At 36.9% G+C, this 21041-nt stretch overlaps 1 protein-coding gene across 1 annotated transcript; it reads left to right on the top strand.

Annotated features, from left to right (window-relative positions):
- Nucleotides 1–417: 417 nt before the first annotated feature.
- Nucleotides 418–20286, top strand: LOC113523701 (uncharacterized). Its single transcript, XM_053228492.1, has 15 exons — nt 418–673; nt 1652–1839; nt 7785–7895; nt 8003–8059; nt 9647–9799; nt 10057–10170; nt 11195–11275; nt 12335–12421; nt 15033–15215; nt 16887–16997; nt 17157–17213; nt 18044–18178; nt 18655–18768; nt 19880–19943; nt 20156–20286. The coding sequence occupies exons 2-15, from the start codon at nt 1678–1680 to the stop codon at nt 20245–20247; spliced, it is 1521 nt and encodes a 506-aa protein (XP_053084467.1). The 5' UTR covers nt 418–673; nt 1652–1677; the 3' UTR covers nt 20248–20286.
- Nucleotides 20287–21041: the final 755 nt, after the last annotated feature.

Below are 21041 nucleotides of genomic sequence, written 5' to 3'. Positions count from 1 at the left end.
AGCATGGCTATTGTTGATTTCTCTGCAGCATTATCATCAGTTGATAATTTATTATCATTTCATAAAATATAACCTTAAATATTTACATATATAACTCTGAAACAACTGCAAACTTTTCAATGAGCAGGTTTGGAATGTATTTCTGATTAATATCCGTATGTCCATTCTTAGGATAATAGGATCACGGTGAGTCTCCATGAGAATGGTGAGAACTGTAATGAAAGAAGGCCTGAAAGCACTTGGGTTAATTTAATGCAATAACCAAATAAGTAATGTTTAAGAGATTAGGATTACAAGATTAATCAGAATCAGAGTGATACTGACACATTTTCTTTGCTGTTGTGAGTGTAAGGTGGAAGAAAAAAAAAGAACAGCAGGATCTGGAGCTCTGGAGCTCTGTGTTATGTTCAGACATCACATCAGGTTGCACAACAGCTTTGTGGGAGGTTTTTTTTCATTCCTGTCTTGTATGTTGGCTCGAACTCGAGGCAGGAAATCTGCGTCACTGGAACCGTAAACATCCCTTCCGAAGAACAGGAAGAGTTGCAGATAACGGCACACTGAAGAACCGAAAGTGTTTAGTAGAGCGAGAGAGAAATACACACACACACACACACACACACACACAGACACACAGAAAGAGGAAAAGACTGCACTGTTAAAAGGACAGGAGGTAAAATAAGCCTTTTTGACTTTATTGAACTAAATGCTTTCTATTATTTTAACGGACATGTAACAGGATCAGTGTTTGCTTTAAGGAGTGTTTAAGGAGTGAAAATGCTTTAAAATGGCTTCCTTTTCGTGGTTTTGCCTTGCAAGTATTTTGACTTGTGTACTATTTTGCTTTGTAGATTTACCTCAAATGTCAAGTTCAGTGTAAATAAAATGGTTCTTTTCAGGGATGGACAGAATACTGAGAACTGATACTGAAGTGAAAGTATAAATAATGTATCAAAAGTGGAAGTAGCCAGCAAAAAAAAAAAGTATTCCAGTAAAAGTCAAAAAGTTCTTTCTGTTAAATGAACTCAATTATAAAAAGTCAGTGTTTTTAACTCATGAAATTAATGTAATGTCACGCTATAATGGTTAAAAAAAAGGTTTTGACTATTGGCCTGAAAACAGGCAAACCTTCCCACGCTTGTCTATTTATAAGTGGTGAGGTTACTGAGTTTCTGTTAGCACTGTTTACCTTCGTCAATACTGTTTTTTCCTTCATAATGCAATCAAATTGAGTGTCCGCTCTGAGGTGTTTAAGGGAAACATTTTCTAACAAAATAAGAAATATAATTAGAATTGCAGTGTCCCTCTCTGCACAGCATCTTCAAAATTTAACAGCATTAAGCTTCCATAGCTTCCCGGCTCAGACTAATCTCCAGACATGAATATCAGCAAACCTACATCGCGACCATTTCACCATTTCCACACACACAAAGGCAGACATTTTACTTCAGGTTAGCTAAACCACAGAGGGTCAACCAACACAATATGATTTTCTCTTTAAACTGTCAAAAACAGAGTTAGCAATCTTGGAGCAGATTTAAAAACCTGGGCAAAACCTAGAAATAATATTTTAGTGATGTCATCATTTTTGTCCTCTTATTTCTCAAATTATGCCATCATCCTGATAGTGAAGGTTGTTTCTTGTTCACAGATTAAAAACCCACACATGCTTTAAAGATGGCCAACGCTCCTATACCACTCACTAATGTGGGAAGTGGCTACACCATCGTCACTCAAGTTATTCCCTCATCAACAGCCCCGACTACAGCGGAACAAAATTCCTCTCAGACACTCAGCCCACTGCGGAAATTCCTGAAAGGAGAACCCAAAGCCCTGGGAGTAAGTTACACAATTACATCACTGAGAAAATAAACCCCTCAAACGAATATACAAATAAGTACAAATAATAATATGGTTAATATGGAATAATGAAATAATACATATTAATATATAAAGAAACAAACATGAAAGTATAACTAAGTACTATAAAATAAAATAAAGCCAGTGTAACCTGAAATGAGACAAAGCAATAATTATTATAATATAATTACACCATATTTAATAATAATGAACAATAATTTAAAATATTTTAAAAATTAAATGAAATGAATACATTAACATTTTATTACATTTTTAAATTAAAGAATATTAATATAAAATTAAACAATATAATATTTTTCTAAACTTTTTCTAAGACTACTTAATTACTGCTTATTTAAAACTTGAATAAAATATACACCAATGAGCTACAACATTGTGATCACCTGCGTAATATGCTGTTGGTCATCTGCATGCTGCCATATCAGCTCTGATTCATAGAGACATGGACATTGTCTGCTGTGGTGTCTGGCACCAAGACGTAAGCAGCAGAGCCTTTAAGTCCTGTAAGCTGAGACGCGGAGCCTCTGCGGCTCGATTGGATTGAGATCTGGGAAAGTTGGAGGCCAGGAAAACACCTCGAACACCTTAATCATGTTCCTCAAATCATTCCCAAACAATGTGTGCAGTGTGACAGGGTGCATAATCCTGTAGGTAATACTATTACCATGAAGGGGTGTACCTGGTCTGCAGCGTGTTCAGTTAGGTAGCACGTGTCAGATTGACGTCCATGTGAATGCTGGACTGCAGGATTTCCCAGCAGAACATTTCCCAGAGCATCGCACTCCCTCTGCTGGCTTGTCTTCTTTCCACACTGCATCCTGGTGCTATCTGTTTCCCAAGAAAACAACGCACACGTACCCGGCCATCCACGTGATGTTAAAAAAAAACAAGACTCAATGAACCGGGTTACCTTCTTCCATTGCTTGGAAGGTCCAGTTCTGACACTTGCGTACCCATTGGAGGCGCTTTCACAGTATACAGGGTTCAGCATGGGCACTGTGACTGATCCTGCAGCTATCCTGCAGATACACAGCAGTGTGTTGTGACACATTTCTCCTAATCATCATTAAAAGACAGGATAGCCTTCATTACCCTCGCGGGTTGAGGCAGTCAACACCCTGTCCCATATCCATAACATCGACTACAAGAACTGACTGTTCACGCACTGTCTATATATCCCACGTGCTGACATGCGCCATTGTTACGAGACAATCCATGTTACTCGTGTCACCTGTGACTTCTTCTTGCCACTAGAATTGTTGTATTGTATAATATTGTTGATTCTGTTGTGTTGCTTGGAAGTGTCTGTTAGTCTATGCTAATTAGTTCTCTCAGGTGGCTAATCAAGAGTAGTTTCAGTCTCCCTTAAGGTGTGAATTGTGGGCAGGGCTTACTAAGATATACTGAAGGTTGTCCACTACAGTAGTGTTTATGTCTTTTTGCTCAGTTAAGTGCTACCAGTCCCCTCTCAGCCCTATTTTCACCAACCCCACCCCTGACTAGAGTGCAGACATGTGCCTCAAACTCATCTCTGTTGTCACCTCTCACAGACTCAGAAGCTCTCATCCACAAACCAGAGGCTGAACTGCCAGTAACCTCATCTACCTGCCTCTGTTGTCTCAGTGTCAAACAGTGGTGGTAGGTGGCCTCTGAAACTGCCAGTCTGCTGTAAAGAAAGCTGATTTCATCTCAGGTTTAGCTTCCCATTACTCTCTTGAATTTCTGGCACTAATTGAGACCTGGATCTCTCCACAGAACTCAGCTACACCAGTTGTCTTATCCTCTGCTTATGCTTTCTCTCACATTCCACAAGAAGCTGGCAGGGGTGGTGGTACAGGTCTGCTGTTGTCTCAGAGATGGTGCATCACACCTCTCTCCCTGTCTCATTTCAAACATCTCATCCTTTGAGCTCCATGTAGTTACAGTTACCTCCCCAATCAACCTTCTCATCGTTGGCATCTACCGCCCCCCTGCTCCCCTAGAGGGCTTCCTTGAAGAAATGGACATGCTCTTACTGTCCTTGGAGACTTCAACCACAACTCTGACAAGTCCTCTTGCCTTGTCCCTCTTCTGGATTCCTTCTCCTTAACACTCAACAGCTGCTCTCCCACACACAAGGGAGGAAATGCCCTGGACCTTGTCTTCAGCTGCCCCTCTCTAGCTACAGACATCAGTGCTACCCCACTCCACATCTCCAATCATCACTTGGTATCCTTCATCATCACCCTCCCTACCCTATCTAAAACCAGCTATCAATACTTCTCTCCCACTCATAGAAACCTCCACTCTATCTCCCCTTCCTTCATAGCTTCCTGCACCCTATCATCCCTTCCCGACCCTGACTCCTTTTCCTCCCTACCATTGGAGTTAGCCACAGACACTTTCCTCTCTTCACTTTGCTCATCCATGGACTTCCTCTGCCGTCTATCTTCTAAATCCAGGAAGATTTCCTGCCCTGTTCCTTGGTTATTGGATGTGTTACCCAGCAATCAGAGAGAATTAAGAACAGCAGAGAGAAAGTGGAAGAAATCACAACTGATGTGATTTCCAAATTCTCATCTGAAGTGACTTCTGCTAAGACTGCCTTCTACAAAGAAAAGCTAGAAACCTCCACACAAGATCCTCACAAGTTCCACAACATATTTCCTTCACTACTCAACTCGCCGGCTCCTCCTGCTCCATCCTCCCTGACTGCTGAAGATTTTGCCACCTTTTATGAAGAGAATCTGCCAGACCTTCATTTCTACCCCAACTCCTACACTACACACTGAGGATTCTCCTTCTCATTCACTGGCACATTTTTCTAAACTAGAAACAGAAGAGATCCTGCAAGTTACCTTTTCCTGCAATCCTACCACCTGCCTATTGGACCCAATCCCTTCCACAATGCCCCAGACCATCTCTCAAGACCTCCTCCCCTTCATCACCACTGTCATCTTAACATCTGGTCATGTACCTACCTCATTCAAGAGATCAAGGGTTATTCCCATCCTGAAGAAACCCACTCTGGACCCCTCTGACATCAGCACCTACCGACCGGTATCTTTTCTCTTTTTTCTTTCTAAAACCCTTGAATGAATTGTCTACAATCAACTGTCTCTCTATCTCTCACAGAACAACCTCCAAGATCCTAACCAGTCTGGCTTCAAACCAGCCCACTCCACAGAGACTGCTCTTCTGGCCTTCACCGAAAAGCTACACGCCGCTAGATCAGCTAAACTGTCTTCAGTCCTCATCCTCCTTGACCTTTCAGCAGCATTTGACACAGTGAACGACAAGACTCTCTTGTCCACCCTCATGAGTCTAGGAACTCGTGGTGCAGCATGGCAATGGTTTGCTTCCTACCTGGAAGGTTGGTCATATCAGGTGACATGGAAGGAATCCACATCTGCTACCCGCAGACTCCCCACTGGTGTCTTCTGTTCTGACACGCTTATGCCGATTTCTCCTTTATAACATCAGAAGGATTTGTTCATTTCTTTCCACACAAAACACACAGGTGCTTGTTCAGTCCCTTGTCATTTTGTGACTGGACTACTGCAACTGACTCCTGGCAGGTCTGCCTCTGAGTGTCATTCCCTTTTGCAACTGATCCAGAATGTAGCTGCACAACTGGTTTTCAACCTTCCTAAGTTCTCCCACACCACCCCATTGCTATGCTCCCTCCACTGGCTTCCTGTAGCTACAAAGTCAAAAACAGACCAGCACCCATTTATCTCAAAGCACTTATCACATCCTTCACGGCACCGCGCTCCCTCCGATCCTCTAGCACTGCTCGACTGGTCCCACGATCTCTCAGAGTACAAGGAAGGCATGCATCTGTTCTGGCACCAAGGTGGTGGAATGAACTTCCCCTACTGAACAGTCACTGGCAGTCTTCAAATGACGTCTAAAGACTTACGCTTCCTAAAGTACTTAAATTAGTATTTTAAAAAAAAGTTTTGTATTGTCTGAGCGCTTGTTACTATATTAGCTCCTCAACAGAGTTTTTGGACTGATGGTATTCTTAGTTTGTGACCTAGCGAACCAGTATCAGAATGTATTTGTTGATAGAAATTTCAAAGCACTTGTTTAAGTCGCTCGGGATAAGGGCATCTCATCCATAAATGTACAGTCAGGTCCATAAATATTGGGACATCGACACAATTCTAACATTTTTGGCTCTATACACCACCACAATGGATTTCAAATGAAACGAACAAGATGTGCTTTAACTGCAGACTGTCAGCTTTAATTTGAGGGTATTTACATCCAAATCAGGTGAACGGTGTAGGAATTACAACAGTTTGCATATGTGCCTCCCACTTGTTAAGGGACCAAAAATAATGGGACAGAATAATAATCATAAATCAAACTTTCACTTTTTAATACAATTACAGCCCGAAGTCTGGAACGCATAGGCATCACCACGCTGGGTTTCATCCCTGGTGATGCTCTGCCAGGCCTCTACTGCAACTGTCTTCAGTTCCTGCTTGTTCTTGGGGCATTTTCCCTTCAGTTTTGTCTTCAGCAAGTGAAATGCATGCTCAATCAGATTCAGGTCAGGTGATTGACTTGGCCATTGCATAACAGTCCACTTCTTTCCCTTCAAAAACTCTTTGGTTGCTTTTGCAGTATGCTTTGGGTCATTGTCCATCTGCACTGTGAAGTGCCGTCCAATGATTTCTGAAGCATTTGGCTGAATATGAACAGATAATATTGCCCGAAACACTTCAGAATTCATCCTGCTGCTTTTGTCAGCAGTCACATCATCAATAAATACAAGAGAACCAGTTCCATTGGCAGCCATACATGCCCACGCCATGACACTACCACCACCATGCTTGACTGATGAGGTGGTATGCTTAGGATCATGAGCAGTTCGGTTCCTTCTCCATACCCTTCTCTTCCTATCACTCTGGTACAAGTTGATCTTGGTCTCATCTGTCCATAGGATGTTGTTCCAGAACTGTGAAGGCTTTTTTAGATGTCGTTTGGCAAACTCTAATCTGGCCTTCCTGTTTTTGAGACTCACCAATGGTTTACATCTTGTGGTGAACCCTCTGTATTCACTCTGGTGAAGTCTTCTCTTGATTGTTGACTTTGACACACATACACCTACCTCCTGGAGAGTGTTCTTGATCTGGCCAACTGTTGTGAAGGGTGTTTTCTTCACCAGGGAAAGAATTCTTCGGTCATCCACCACAGTTGTTTTCCGTGGTCTTCCGGGTCTTTTGGTGTTGCTGAGCTCACCGATGCCTTCCTTCTTTTTAAGAATGTTCCAAACAGTTGTTTTGCTATCCCTCTGATGGGTTTGTTTTGTTTTTTCAGCCTAATGATGGCTTGCTTCACTGATAGTGACAGCTCTTTGGATCTCATCTTGAGAGTTGACAGCAACAGATTCCAAATGCAAATAGCACACTTGAAATGAACTCTGGACCTTTTATCTGCTCATTGTAATTGGGATAATGAGGGAATAACACACACCTGGCCATGGAACAGCTGAGAAGCCAATTGTCCTATCACTTTTGGTCCCTTAACAAGTGGGAGCCACATATGCAAACTGTTGTAATTCCTACACCGTTCATCTGATTTGGATGTAAATACCCTCAAATTAAAGGTGACAGTCTGCAGTTAAAGCACATCTTGTTCGTTTCATTTGAAATCGATTGTGGTGGTGTATAGAGCCAAAAATGTTAGAACTGTGTCAATGTCCCAATATTTATGGACCTGACTGCAAATGTAAATGTAAATGACTGGTGGCTTGCTTCACTGATGGCTTATTGAGGTAAATGAGTGTAAACATTTATTTGTTCCCTGCTACAAATACGTTCCATAAACATGAGTATAGTTTGCAAATATACAGTAAATACAAAATAGTATTTATTAAAAAAGATTTGTGTTTTTTTTTTTTTTAACCACAGACTGTCCAAATAATGATTGGTGTGTTGATGATATTGTTTGGTATCGTGATGGCGGTCTACCCTCAGACATTGAACGTGTACTCTGGAGTCGCATTCTGGGGCTCGCTGTTAGTAAGTATTCTTCAATTTTATTGACTTAAATATACATATATATATATATATATATATATATATATATATATGTCAGTTTCAGTAAAAAAAAAATTCTGCACTCACAGCACATCAGCGCTGGTTCTCTGGCTGTTTCAGCGAGCAACAAGCTCAATACCTGTGTGGTACGTAAACATCGACAACTCACCCAACTCCTTTAGCAAGGAAACACACACACGTTGCACCTCATCCATCATTTCTGTTGGTCTTATGAGATAAGATATATATATATATTTTTTATTTTATGACAGAATTTCACTTACACTTTGAATCTCCTCTTTTCTTTTATTCATTTACTTTACTAATTAATCTTGCTATTACATTAACTGTGAAGCCAGATTTCATGTGCTACTATTTTGAAACGTTACCTGTAGTCATGTTTAAACAAACCACTTTGAAATGAAGAGTATGGATGCTACTTTAATAGACATGGACATGTTTCCTACATCCATCTACCTCCACTAGTTCTTCGATATCACAAAATAGAAGTCACAGAAATCGAAGATGAAAAAAATGCTGAAACATTGTTGCAGTAAATAATGAAATGAAACCAAAATTCCAAGACAGAAAATGTATAATATCCATGTAGGAAAACAAATGAATTTCATTAGGATATGTAATATTGGAATTTTTGGAAGAAAACATAAGTAAGTAAGTAAGATCAGTTAACGTTTGGATGATAAGCATGAAAATGAACCTGAATACTCTCGCTTAGTAGATTTCATACACATTTTGTGATTTATATACACTCAGTGTGAAATAACTGTAAGAAATATATGCAGTACAGTACTGTGCAAAAGTCTTAGGTGCCCTAATTTTGTTTTTTTTTACAAACTTTGTTATAGATTTTTATTTTATGATTTCTACATTGTTGAGTCAGTACAAAAATGAAATGTTACAGAAAAATGTTTGTATGTCAGTAAAGAAAGTAGCAGATTACATAAGAGACACTTTTCAGATAAAAAAAACATAATGAAGGCTGGTGGCGTTCGCCAAAATAAAATTAGAAGCGAGTGTGACAGTCAAAGTCCCCAGAAGAACTGTGGCTGCTTCTGAAAGATGCTCAGTAACACTTCCAGCTCATTTCCTTATAAAACTGCACACACTGCACCTGAGACTACTATTTTTAAAAGCAAAGGATCATCACACCAAATATATAATTACTGTTTGCTGCTCTTTACAGTATTTTTTTTAATGTAGAAACAATTAATTTCATTATTTTTAAGGCATCTTTGCTCTACAGTGGACTATTCATATATATATTCATATGTATATATATATATACATACACAGAGCGAGAGAGAGAGAGAGAACAGGACACTTCAGACAAAAGTCCTTCATTAAAAAATAAATAAATAGATTAATAATAATAACAATAATTTAATTTTCCATGAAGCCGATTTTTGTTTAATCGTAAAATACATAGCTAAAATTACTTTATGGTTACTTTTCTAGTCTTAAAAAAAAAAAAATCAAATCAACCAAAAATAAAAAAAAAACTAAATTTGTTTACTATTGACAGTGAAAATGTGCTAACAGATTGAAGCGTGTACAAGCTCACCGCTGAGAAAAAATGATGAACCTTTATGTTAAAAGTTTGCTATTGTAGCTTCAATAAGAATTTTATTTCTAGAATTTTTCTGGATTCTGATCGAGAGCTGGTTTGGTTCTGATGTCAGTTTTTTTTTTTTTATTTGCTGTTTTTCTCTCAGGTGACGGGTGCTATGGTGGTGAATATTTTTAGCACGATAGCTGCAGGAATCGCCATCATTATGCTTTCCCTGGATTTAGTGATTTGGCCTTGGCGTCGCTACTGCTACTCCTATGACAGCAATTATGGATGCAGCTATAACTATGTTGCACAGGTTTGATTAATTTATTTATTCTTTTATTGTTATTTTACGATGAGTTGTATAAGGGTAAAAATAGAAACAAAACAGTAAAAAAGAATAAAAGAAATATGTAGCATAATAAAGCAAAAAACAAAAAATTGTGAAAATATATTTTCTGAATATTTTAGTACAAAAATAGAATTAAAAACAAATAAACAAACAAAAGAGGTTACTGTAAATGGCAGGACTTTTTGACATGTGTAGTTTAGTGATGGTGGATCTTTTTTCAGAGCCGTACCGACGGAATCACTGGCGTTCTGCTGATTTTCTCTGTGCTTCAGTTCGCCATCTCTATCGCAATTTCAGCCTTCACCTGCAAAGCCACCTGCACCAATGAACCTACTGTAAGTTTTTTTTTTTTAATGTAAAAGATGCAATATCGAGGTTACACATCATTCTGAGGAGATCGCACGTTGATCAGAATGCATTATTTGCCCTGCTGCTGTCTGTTCTTAATTCAAGCTAATTCTGCTGTCTTAACAATCAGTCACGTCTTACATGAAATACAGGTCAGCTGTTCAGTGAAGCACTACTTTCATTCCAGAAACATGTTACACCCAGCACCAGAGATAATCACTTCAAATCAGTTCAACTTTATCTATATAAACAAAAGATACTGTCACAAAGCAGTAAATTCGGGAGTAGATTCAAAGCCCCATACATTACAGGAAGAAAGTTCTCATCAAGTTATCTTGTGAAGTTGTTCAAGAGCTTCGTCTTCTCGAAATTGTGATTCTGTGACGTCACTTCAGCAGGGCAGCATTCAAGGTGAAAAATAAGAACAAGAAATAACAGTGTGATTTAATGATTGTAAGCAGTCTTTTGCGTTTCTGTTTACTTTTGAAATTGTCAAATCCAGGCTGATACTTTAATCACTGAAATGTTAATTCACTTTCTGCAAGTTCTTTGATCAAAATGCTCTTTCACACAATGATCGGTGTTATTAACTGTGAATTATCACATCCACTTATGTAGGCGGCTTTCAGCGAATATTCATTTTATTTCCGACTTCAGACCGCTGAGTTCGCATGAATACTCTAGGCAAATTGTAAAATTCTGAGTTTCCAGTTGTCATGAAGGCAGCATTAGAAGTGCGGTGACCCTGAATGAGGAAATGGCTGTGGCTGATGGGAAATAGAGTCTGGTTTGGCTATATTGTGAGGTTGGGAGGAATTCTAGGAGTTGAAGTTCATAACCGCAACCATTGCTGATGTGACATTAACTAATACTACCTTTATATTTAGCTAGTATCAAGAACAATTTAGAGTATTGTAACTGTAGTGAACAATTTGGAGTGTTGTAGCTATTGTAAACATGTGCATATATTGTTATTGTGTAACTATGAAGCTCTGTGTATGTTTCGTATAGCTGAATGTCATCAACGTGGTTCCGAACACTGAAGGATGTATTCCTGTGATCAATTCCTTTCCAGCTCATCATGCTCAACCGGTAAGAGAAACCTGCAGGACATTGTTATGAAGCTCCACAACCCAAATTTTTTGGGTTTTAGATTGAATAAAGTCTCAGCGTTCATGTTTGATCGAAAAGCCCATCTTCAACGAGGAATAGAAATACTGATATATTAGCCCCCATTCATAAAACTTTTAAATTATATAAATGTTTTTACACAAACTGAGCAAAAAATTCTTGAGAAATTTATAAAAGTAAAGTTTAGCTGATTTTCTTGCTGCTCATGTGCGTATATTGATGAATGTCGTTCAGCTATAAATTACCAAGTGCGTTCCTAGCACATTCACATTTAGCCACGCCCACAAAAAAGGCAAAGCTCACAGAGAGCTGAAAGAATATCTCCTAAGTGTGCACTAAATCTTCCAGTAATGCAGCTCAGCCATTGCAGCTGATCGCTACCATAAACACACATTTGTCACACACTTGACAGCATACTCGGTACATATAATTGCACTAACTCAGCATCAACATTTATATGATTTGAAGCCGATCAAGGTTCACATTAGTGAATCTCCTTTTACGTAAATTTACACAAACTCAGGAGTGATAGGTAGGAAATGAATAATGATACGTAGAAAATGAATGTTTTTCCAACTAGCTTTTCATCAACATCACATTTCTTAAAATGGTCCTATGAACAAATTACAAATGAGTTAGTTAGTTCGTGACCACGATGATAAAGTTGTCAGTTGTGGTGATAAAAAATGAGCTTCAGTACACCTACATGGCAAGAAAGGTTCTAGCTATTTAAAGGGGTTCTACTATCCTCTCCATGGGGGAAGACAAAGTGAAGAATCTGGGCAAAAAAAAAATATATATATAAATATATTATAAATATATATTTTTTTTAATAAAATCCAAACATCTATGTATATAATGTAAATCTGGAAATCATATTATATTTAACTATATACTGTATGGCCAATACTCACAATTCTTCCTCTTCGCATTTTATCATTTACTCTTTAGGCCATTACTAACCGTAGCTGAGACTAAATACACTGTGTTCTTCTTTTTTTAATTTTTTTTTTTTTACAGGGGGTCAGTACACTGAATGCTGTCGCCATGGCTAGTGCACCTGTGGAAAGTCCTCCAGCGTACTCTGAGAAAAGCCAACCAGACAACTGAGGATAATTCTAAATAAGAAATTATTCTTGTTAACTACTTAAAACACTGTTACTTGGAAAAGATGGAAAACAATCACACTCTAGTACTTACTACACATCACACTGCTTACTCTAACAGCTAAACACACATTCAACATTTAATTAACTACTTCTCTGTTTCTCGAAAGAATCTGTGTACACTGAATACATATATATATATACAGTATATCATATTAACAATGGTATATATGCTCATAACGCTTTTTATCTCATAATTTCTTTTTTCAAGAATTCTTTAAGCTTTTTTTCAGTCCTTCTGCATACTTCTGAATTTTTATATTATCATTATTTTTCAATTTTATTTGTATAGCGCTTTTAACAGTGGACATTGTCACAAAGCAGCTTTACAGAAATAAATGGATTCACAAAAAATTATATTGTAAATATGTGAATTTATCCCTGGAGAACGACAGAACAAACAAATCAATAAATGTGCACCACAGCTCTGTTGAATTCTGGATCCTGATTGGTCAGAAGGTGTTGATTAATTTTCTAGAACAGCTGCTCTGATGTTAATGCAGCTGCACACTATTAATTAATATTAATGCGCTTGTTCTAATACGTTATCGTTTCTATGGTAACAGCTCATTCACAGGGACTGGTACAGTAGACGCTCCACATAAATGGATAAATAAACGTGTGTAACTGTTGATATGGTGAATTTTTATCATGAAGGAGATGTGTAATAAACATTTATGGAAGGAGTCTCCAGTGTCAGTGCTTTGTAACAGTCAGAGGCAAAGCTGCTAAGTTTTATGATGTCTTCGGGAAAGAGGAGTTTACACTTTGTAGTTTCTTGGTAACATGACAAGCTGCGTTTTTTTTTTTTTTAAGAAAAAAGAGAGGTTGTTGAGGGAACGACTGTTTATAACTGCTATTACATAAGTCAGAACAGGAACTAACCTGTTATGGTAAAATTATTGTTATTATTATTATTATGCCTAGTATTTTGGAAATGTCTGTCCGGTTACTGTTTAAAGGTTACCCCAGTTCACTGTTAGCTACCTTTCGAAACAGCACTGATTATATTCATACAGTTGCACAACAGCTTTGTGGGAAATGTTTATTTTCTACTTGTCTTGACTTGCACTCGAGATCAGAAATCTATCTGGAAATTCTGGAACGACAGACAGGCGAAGCGAAATGAAATCATTTAGAGGAGAGAGAGAGACACAGACTACACTGCTAAAAGGACAGGAGGTAAAATAAGCTTTTTTGTGTTTATTAAACTAAATGCTTCTTGTAACAGGATCAGTGTTTGCTTTAACAGGGTTAATGGCTTCCTTTTAACCATTGAGTTTTTTGCTTTCCAAATATTCTGCCTTTTTCATTTTGATTTTTTATAGTTTTATAGTTTGACATGCATACCATTATGTAGCACTTTGAGATTTGCCTCAAATGTGAAGATCAGTATAAATAAGCTCAAATATTATTAGCAGTAGAAGAAAGTACTGAGAAAGGTAAAAGTATAGATAATGTGTCAAAATCATAGTTAGGGAAAAGTCAAAGTATTAAATCAAAAAGTGTGCTCAGGTGAAAGTCAAAACATTACTACACCTAAATGTACTCAAGTAGTAAATCGTAAGTTTTTAACTGATGAAAATAATGTTGTGTTTTCATGTGAAGAGAAATCATTTTTTGTGTTCAGGCAATTAAAGCATTTTTTTTGCCTGAAGATATCTTTCAATCTCTGTAAGTTTGCAATATTTACCGTTATCTACACTAACTTATGTTAGCTTTTCAACTTGATGCTAGTCTGCCCTTCAAAATTTAAAGGCTTGGTATCATTGTGAGTATACTCAGAACGAAACCTGGCAAAGTGTGTGTGTGTGTGTGTGTGTGTGTGTCAACTCAAGAAGCTTTATTGTCATTTTAACAAAATACAGTTGGTACAGGTCAAAGTGAAACAAAACAACGCCCCTCCAGGACGTACACAAGACTACATAAAGTGCACATGTGCAAACGTGAGCTAACAGTGCAAGACTACAATAATTACTAAAAACAGGACAATAGGCACGGAAAAGGAAAATGCAGTGCCGACCAGTACACAGTTCTAGTGTGGAATAAAGTGCAAAAAGATATTACAATATTATAATAAATGCTGTAAATGTAAACATAACATACTAGTTAGCAGCACAAATGCAGGTGGTCAATACAGTACTTTGATTACTGTATTTTAGCAGCAATTTAAGAAAGAATTTTTCAAAAATTGCAAAGGGACTGGAATGGTGTTCAGTTGAGTATGAGTGTGATTGTGTGCGTGTGTGTGTGCGTGTATTTGGGTTGGTGTCAGTCCAGTCTGTATTACTGAAGAGGTATTGAGGAGTCTGATGGCTTGGGGAAGAAACACAGAAAGTGCGTGCGTGTAAATAATGTGTGCGTGTGAGTGTGGGAGATGGAGTCCAGATCGGCCATGTTGTGATGCCGTGGTGGATTCTGGGAAAGAGAGTGCATGGCCGAATTCAGTGCTGACATGACACATTTTATTGACGCCATCATTTGTACTCTTATGTCTTCTCACGTTATACCATCATCCTGATAGTGAAAGTTGTTTCTTGTTCACAGATTAAAAACCCACACGTGCTTTAAAGATGGCCAACGCTCCTATACCGCTCACTAATGTGGGAAGTGGCTACACCATCGTCACTCAAGTTATTCCCTCATCAACAGCCCCGACTACAGCGAAACAAAATTCCTCTCAGACACTCAGCCCACTGCGGAAATTCCTGAAAGGAGAACCCAAAGCGCTGGGAGTAAGTTACACAATTACAAAGCAGAACTGAACACATGCTATATTATTATTAGTAGTAGTAGTAGTAGTAGTAGTAGGAGTATTGTTATTGTCATGATTTATGGCTTAAGCATTTATATATTTTTTAATTGAGATATAGTATTTAAAATAAAAAAAAGCATCCCACAACCTGTAACATTAGATTTTTTATGGTTAGTATTTTTGGGAGTATTTTTAATATTGAGTTTCTTAATAAATTATGTTTAACCTATATCAGATGAACAAAAACATATGAATAATAAACAAAACAGTATGAAGTAAAATGATTAATATGGGATAATATAAATTGAATATGAGTTTATATGCATGCTGTTTGGTGTAACAGCTGCACCCTAGCTCATCATCTGGTGGTTCCTTACATCATCAGCTGTTTTAGAGCTCTCATGACATCTTGCAGAAGGAGTGGACAAACCACTTCAAGAGACTCGACTTATCAACAGTCTTGAACCTGTTGTCGTTGTTCACTCTGACCTTTCTTCAGGACTAAGCTTCTTGGCTTACTGCGCTTAAAGGTCATCCTTGCCCATGTGTTCAGTTATCCAGATCCTCCAGCATCCATTTGCCTTCTATAACTGAGCATGTTGTATTGTCATCCATAAAAGCTCATGTTGCTGGTTGGTGCATGTTTGACATGGTCTCTTTGCAGATTCCACATGTAGATGGACTGCAGCAGCAAACAATATGACTGAAATCATGCAGCCAGTCACAATTCCTACTTCCTACTTACTCTGAATTTCATCTTGAATCTCTCAAAGTAGTCACTCAAGTGTTGTTGTACCTTCCTGGGCACATGCTATTCTTCAGGGTGGTGGTGACCAGTTGATGAGGGATTGATCCATACTGAATTGGACAAATCCACTAAGGACTGTCAGGTCCCCATTGTTCTCTTTTGCTTTGTGGATGATCTGTGTGAGGGTGCTGGTATGCTCCACAAACTCTATTTCACATTTTTGTACCAATGTATCAATGTATTTATTCTCTAGTATACTGTATATTGGGCCAGTCTGCGGGTGACAATCACCAGGAATATTTTCCTCACCACATTAAGGAGTGATATGGTGCACCACTAAAAAAGTTCCAAAGAGTCTTCTTTCTTGGGTTTTCTGGCATTCTCCACTTCCTCCACATGGCCTTCAACAGCTTCCCGATCCTTGTTGTTAACTTGGGATTTTTTTTATAAACCTGGTGTGGAATTCTCTCTGGGCCTTCATTATGACGACCTTAATCTCTGCAAGTGTTAGCACTGTAACCAGAAACAAGAGTGGAAAAAAATAAATAAATAAATGAACTTGAAAGGCTATTTAAACCTAAATAAATAAATAAATAAATTAATTAATTAATCATTTAATGCACCATGTAATTATATTTTATTTTAATGAATATTAAAATAAAATATCATTATATCAAATAAAATACCATATAACCTGTAACAAGACAATAATTAAAACTTTTTTTATACTAACTTAAGACTATTTAACTTTGTTTTTTATTGATATGAATATTAATTTATGTTAATTCATGGATATCAATGCTAAAATAATATAGTAAATATGTTGCATAAACACTAATGTAGATCATGCACAAAATAATGCATAAATAGTAAAAACTATTTTTTATGTCCGTCCCCCACCAGACCGTCCAAATAATGAACGGTTTCTTGATGTTGCTGCTTGGTATTGTGTTAGTGGACTCCACACAACAGAGCTTTGTGTATTTCGGATTCGCATTCTGGGGCTCTTTCCTTGTAAGTGTTCTTCAGTTTTATTGATTTAAATGTACAGTAAATAATAAATGTAGTTATCTTCATTATTTCATTAATTATAATAATTATAGTTATATTCATTATTTCATTAAATACATTCCTCTGTGTCAGTTTCAGTAAATCATTTTTTCTCATTCTCAGCACATCTTGGCTGGTGTTCTGACTGTGTCAGCGAGTAGAAAGCTTCATTTCTGTGGGGTATGTAAACACCTACAGTAAGACTTTACATATATATATATATATATATATATATATATATGGCATCATTTCCAGGAACATGCTTGGTTATTAGAATTCATACAAAATTATGTTTAGTGTTTGAAATATTTGTATCTGATTTCATATTCAGATTTAAACCAGATGTGGGTGTGGGCTGTACCAGATTTTGTTGTTGTTGTTGTTGCTGTTGTTGTTGTTGTTGTTGTTAACCCAACCATTATGCCCTAGAAAGACCTAAAAAAAAAAAAAAAAACTCAGAAATAGGCTGCTGGAAAATTAAATCATTTTCATTCAAAAATTATAAGAAATATAATATAAGAAGAAGAAATATAATATAATATAATATAATATAATATAATATAATATAATATAATATAATTATAAAATAATTATAAAATATAAAATTACAAGCAATAAATAACATCATTTGATTCAACTCCTGAACCAGACACCCTGTGGAACTTTCTAGAAAGCTTTCTAGACAAGAAGATCCTTCATCAGCTGTGCAAGCAAATATTATAATATATAAAAATTTCACTTTTTCTTTGTTTTCTTTGTTTCTAAAGTACATTGCAACAATCGCTTTTTTATTTTAAGACTGTTATAAATTGTGTTAAATATCCACTCTTACTCACTCTTTACTGAAATATTAATCAAGTCGTACAAGCCAACTGCTGAGTAAAATTACAGGCATTCATATTTAAGGTAAAGGTCAGAGTTCACTCTCAAAGCTTCAGTCTATTGTACCGAAAGGATTCTGATGTTCCTGAACTCCTGTTTTTGACTTTATTTGCTCTCTTTTCTCCCAGGTGAAGGGTGCTATGGCAATGAATATTCTTAGTGCCATAACTGCAGCAATCAGCATCATCACACTTTCCCTGGATTTGATGTTTATCGGGATGGTCTGCTACAATTATGATTGCAGGAGTAGCTACACGACTATGGTATTATTTATGTATTTATTTTCAGCATGAGAAAATGAACATCACTACACAAGCCAGGGCAGACATATCACCTTTTTAATTTACAAATTTACTTCTATAATTTTTTAAGTTTTACTTCTATAATCTATAAGTTCTATAAGTTTTATTTAATATACTTTTTTTTTTTACAAAATATAATTTTATCTGAGAGAAGATAATGTATTGTGTTTATAATAGTAATAATAATAATAAATTATTATTATCATCATTATCATCGTCATCACAATTACAAAAAGTAACAAGAAACAACATGAGAAAAACAAGAAGAATGAGACAATAAAATAAAAATTTAAAAAGTCAAAACATTATAAAAACATAAAAAGATTTTAATTATAAAAGCAGAGTTAAAAAAAGCAAATAAATAAAAAACCCAGAGCTGCTTTAAGTGGTAGGACTTTTCAACCTATGGATTTTGGTGACGCTGGATCTTTTTTCAGAGCCGTACCAGAGGAATCACTGGCGTTCTGCTGGTTTTCTCTTTGCTCCAGTTCGCCGTCTCTATTGCCATCTCAGCTTTTGCCTGTAAAGCCACATGCTCGAATGAACCTACTGTAAGTATTAACAAAAAACAAGACATGCAATATTAACTTTATTGTCAGCTTTATCCCAATGCATACTTCACCCTCTTTTCTGTCAAAGAGGTGTCAGTCTGTTCATCTGTCTTCATCTGTCTTCATGAATCTAAGACTCATGATTCATCTGTCTTGAATCTTACACAAATAAAATCTGCCTGGTGAAAAGTCATATGGTAAAAGAATGTGGTTACTTTCACATCCACCTCCTTTGATTTCGGTTAACCAGACTGCATCGAGATGAAGGTAACCCACGAATCTGGCACGAATCCCGAAAGAGTGGGCCAACTGAAAATGAGCATGGTCTGCAGTCAGAGTTAACATGGAGGAGCTGCTTATTATTACTTTTTCACAACGGCAAGAAGTTTTTTCTCGCTCCTCATTTTTCTTACAGTAAATAACAAACTAGCAGCTAGCTGGCTAAGGCTGGCTGTTCCTTCCAAAAACATATTAGACCAGCAGAGCATTGATAGAAAACTACTTTAAAAAATTAAAAACATCTCAAAAGCTGGATGCAGATTTAAATCCCCATGTTACAGAATGTTCTTATCATGTTACCTCATAAGAACTCCATAGTCTTGTAAGGACTCCAGGTAATGTAAGGTAACACTGCATTTGCTGGTGATACTAACGTAGCTAAAACGCTAGCAAAATTAGGCTTATTATCTTAGCTTGCTACAGCATCCACTGGCCAACAGTAAGAATAACTTCCACAGTAGGTGTTAATTGTAATAAAGATCAAAATATTAGACACTATTTATTATTAGAAAAAGGGATGTTAAAGGGTAGTTTAGTTCAAATAAAAAAATATGAAAATTTCCACCACGAATATTCTGCTGTTGTAATAAATTATGGCTTTTTTAACACTAATTTATTCATTTTAACTCAATGTTCGCATGACACTAACCAACGGTCCCACCTCAATATTTGGCTAGGATCAAGTGATTTGGAGTACTATTGTATTGTATTGAACTGTTCATGGTATAAAATACTGTTTTGTTTTATTTTTTTAAAGATAAAAAGTATTGTGAACATGTTGTGTATATTTTGCTGTTGTTTAGCTATGAAGCTGTTTGTTTGTGTCATACAGCTGAACATCATCAATGTGGTTCCAAATCCTGAGGGATATGTTCCCAGCACATCACACTCACCCGGTAAGAGAAACCTGCACGACGTCGTGATGAAGCTTCACATCATCTGAGAGTCAGAAGTCACATTTACACAGAAACCAGATTTTACATTTTTAGTTTTTGACTGAATAAGGTCTCAGCATTCAGACTGCATTAAGATTACCGTGAAACTCAAACTGAGCTGCCAGTTATTAGGCATTATAGATTTATGTTTGTGGATCTTCTTTGTTTTTCAGGGAATCAGTACAATCAGCACTGTTGCCATGAACAGCCCACCTGTAGGAAGCCCTCCAGCATACAGCTAATAAAAAGCGAATCTGATAACTGAAGAAAATTTAAATAAGAAACTTTTTTGAAAACATATATACATATATGTAGCATATTTATGATGGTATGTATACAGTAATTCACAAATACCTTCTGTAATAAAATTTATAATACTAAAATGTTTCTACTTTATGATAAATTTAACAATAAAATAACAACATTTGGAACTCTTCAATTTTGTCACAAACACATACAAGAATTATTTTATAAAAAAATTAAAATGTTTTTTTTTTTTTGTCCCAGTCATTCTGCACTTTTTTTATTGTAGAAATCTAAATTGCACTCCTTTCTACTTGCGTATTACTACAAAATAATTTTTAAAAAATGTATTCCGATTGGTCAGAAGGTGTTGATTAATTTGATTGTGTTTATATTAATGAGCTCATAAAACTTTATTGGTTCTGGACAGGGCATTAGCTTCAGCATTTTAGATCCTGGTGTACTATATATCCTCGTGAAATCTTGTGAAGAGAAGGGCCCACCTGGCTCGGTGAGGGTTTAGTTGCTTTACAGACTTGACATACTCCAGGTTCTTATGGTCAGTGAGGATAAGGAAAGGGAACTTTGCACCCTCCAGCCAATGTCTCCATTTCTTCAGTGTGGTCTTGATGGCTAGTAGTTCTCAGTTCCTGATGTCAGAATTTCTTTCAGCAGGGACAAATTTCCTGGAGAAATTTTGAGATCATATAGCTCCTACTCCACTCCCAGAGGCATCCACCTCCACAATGACTTGGAGTTCATGGTCAGGATGATGAAGAATAGGAGCTGTCATGAATCACTTTTTCAGGACTTTGA

The sequence above is a fragment of the Pangasianodon hypophthalmus genome, chromosome 2 (assembly GCF_027358585.1).
Source record: "Pangasianodon hypophthalmus isolate fPanHyp1 chromosome 2, fPanHyp1.pri, whole genome shotgun sequence".
Taxonomy (NCBI): Eukaryota; Metazoa; Chordata; class Actinopteri; order Siluriformes; family Pangasiidae; genus Pangasianodon; species Pangasianodon hypophthalmus.
Note: the sequence above shows the minus strand (reverse complement) of the source record. Positions and strands in the feature narration are given on the sequence as shown.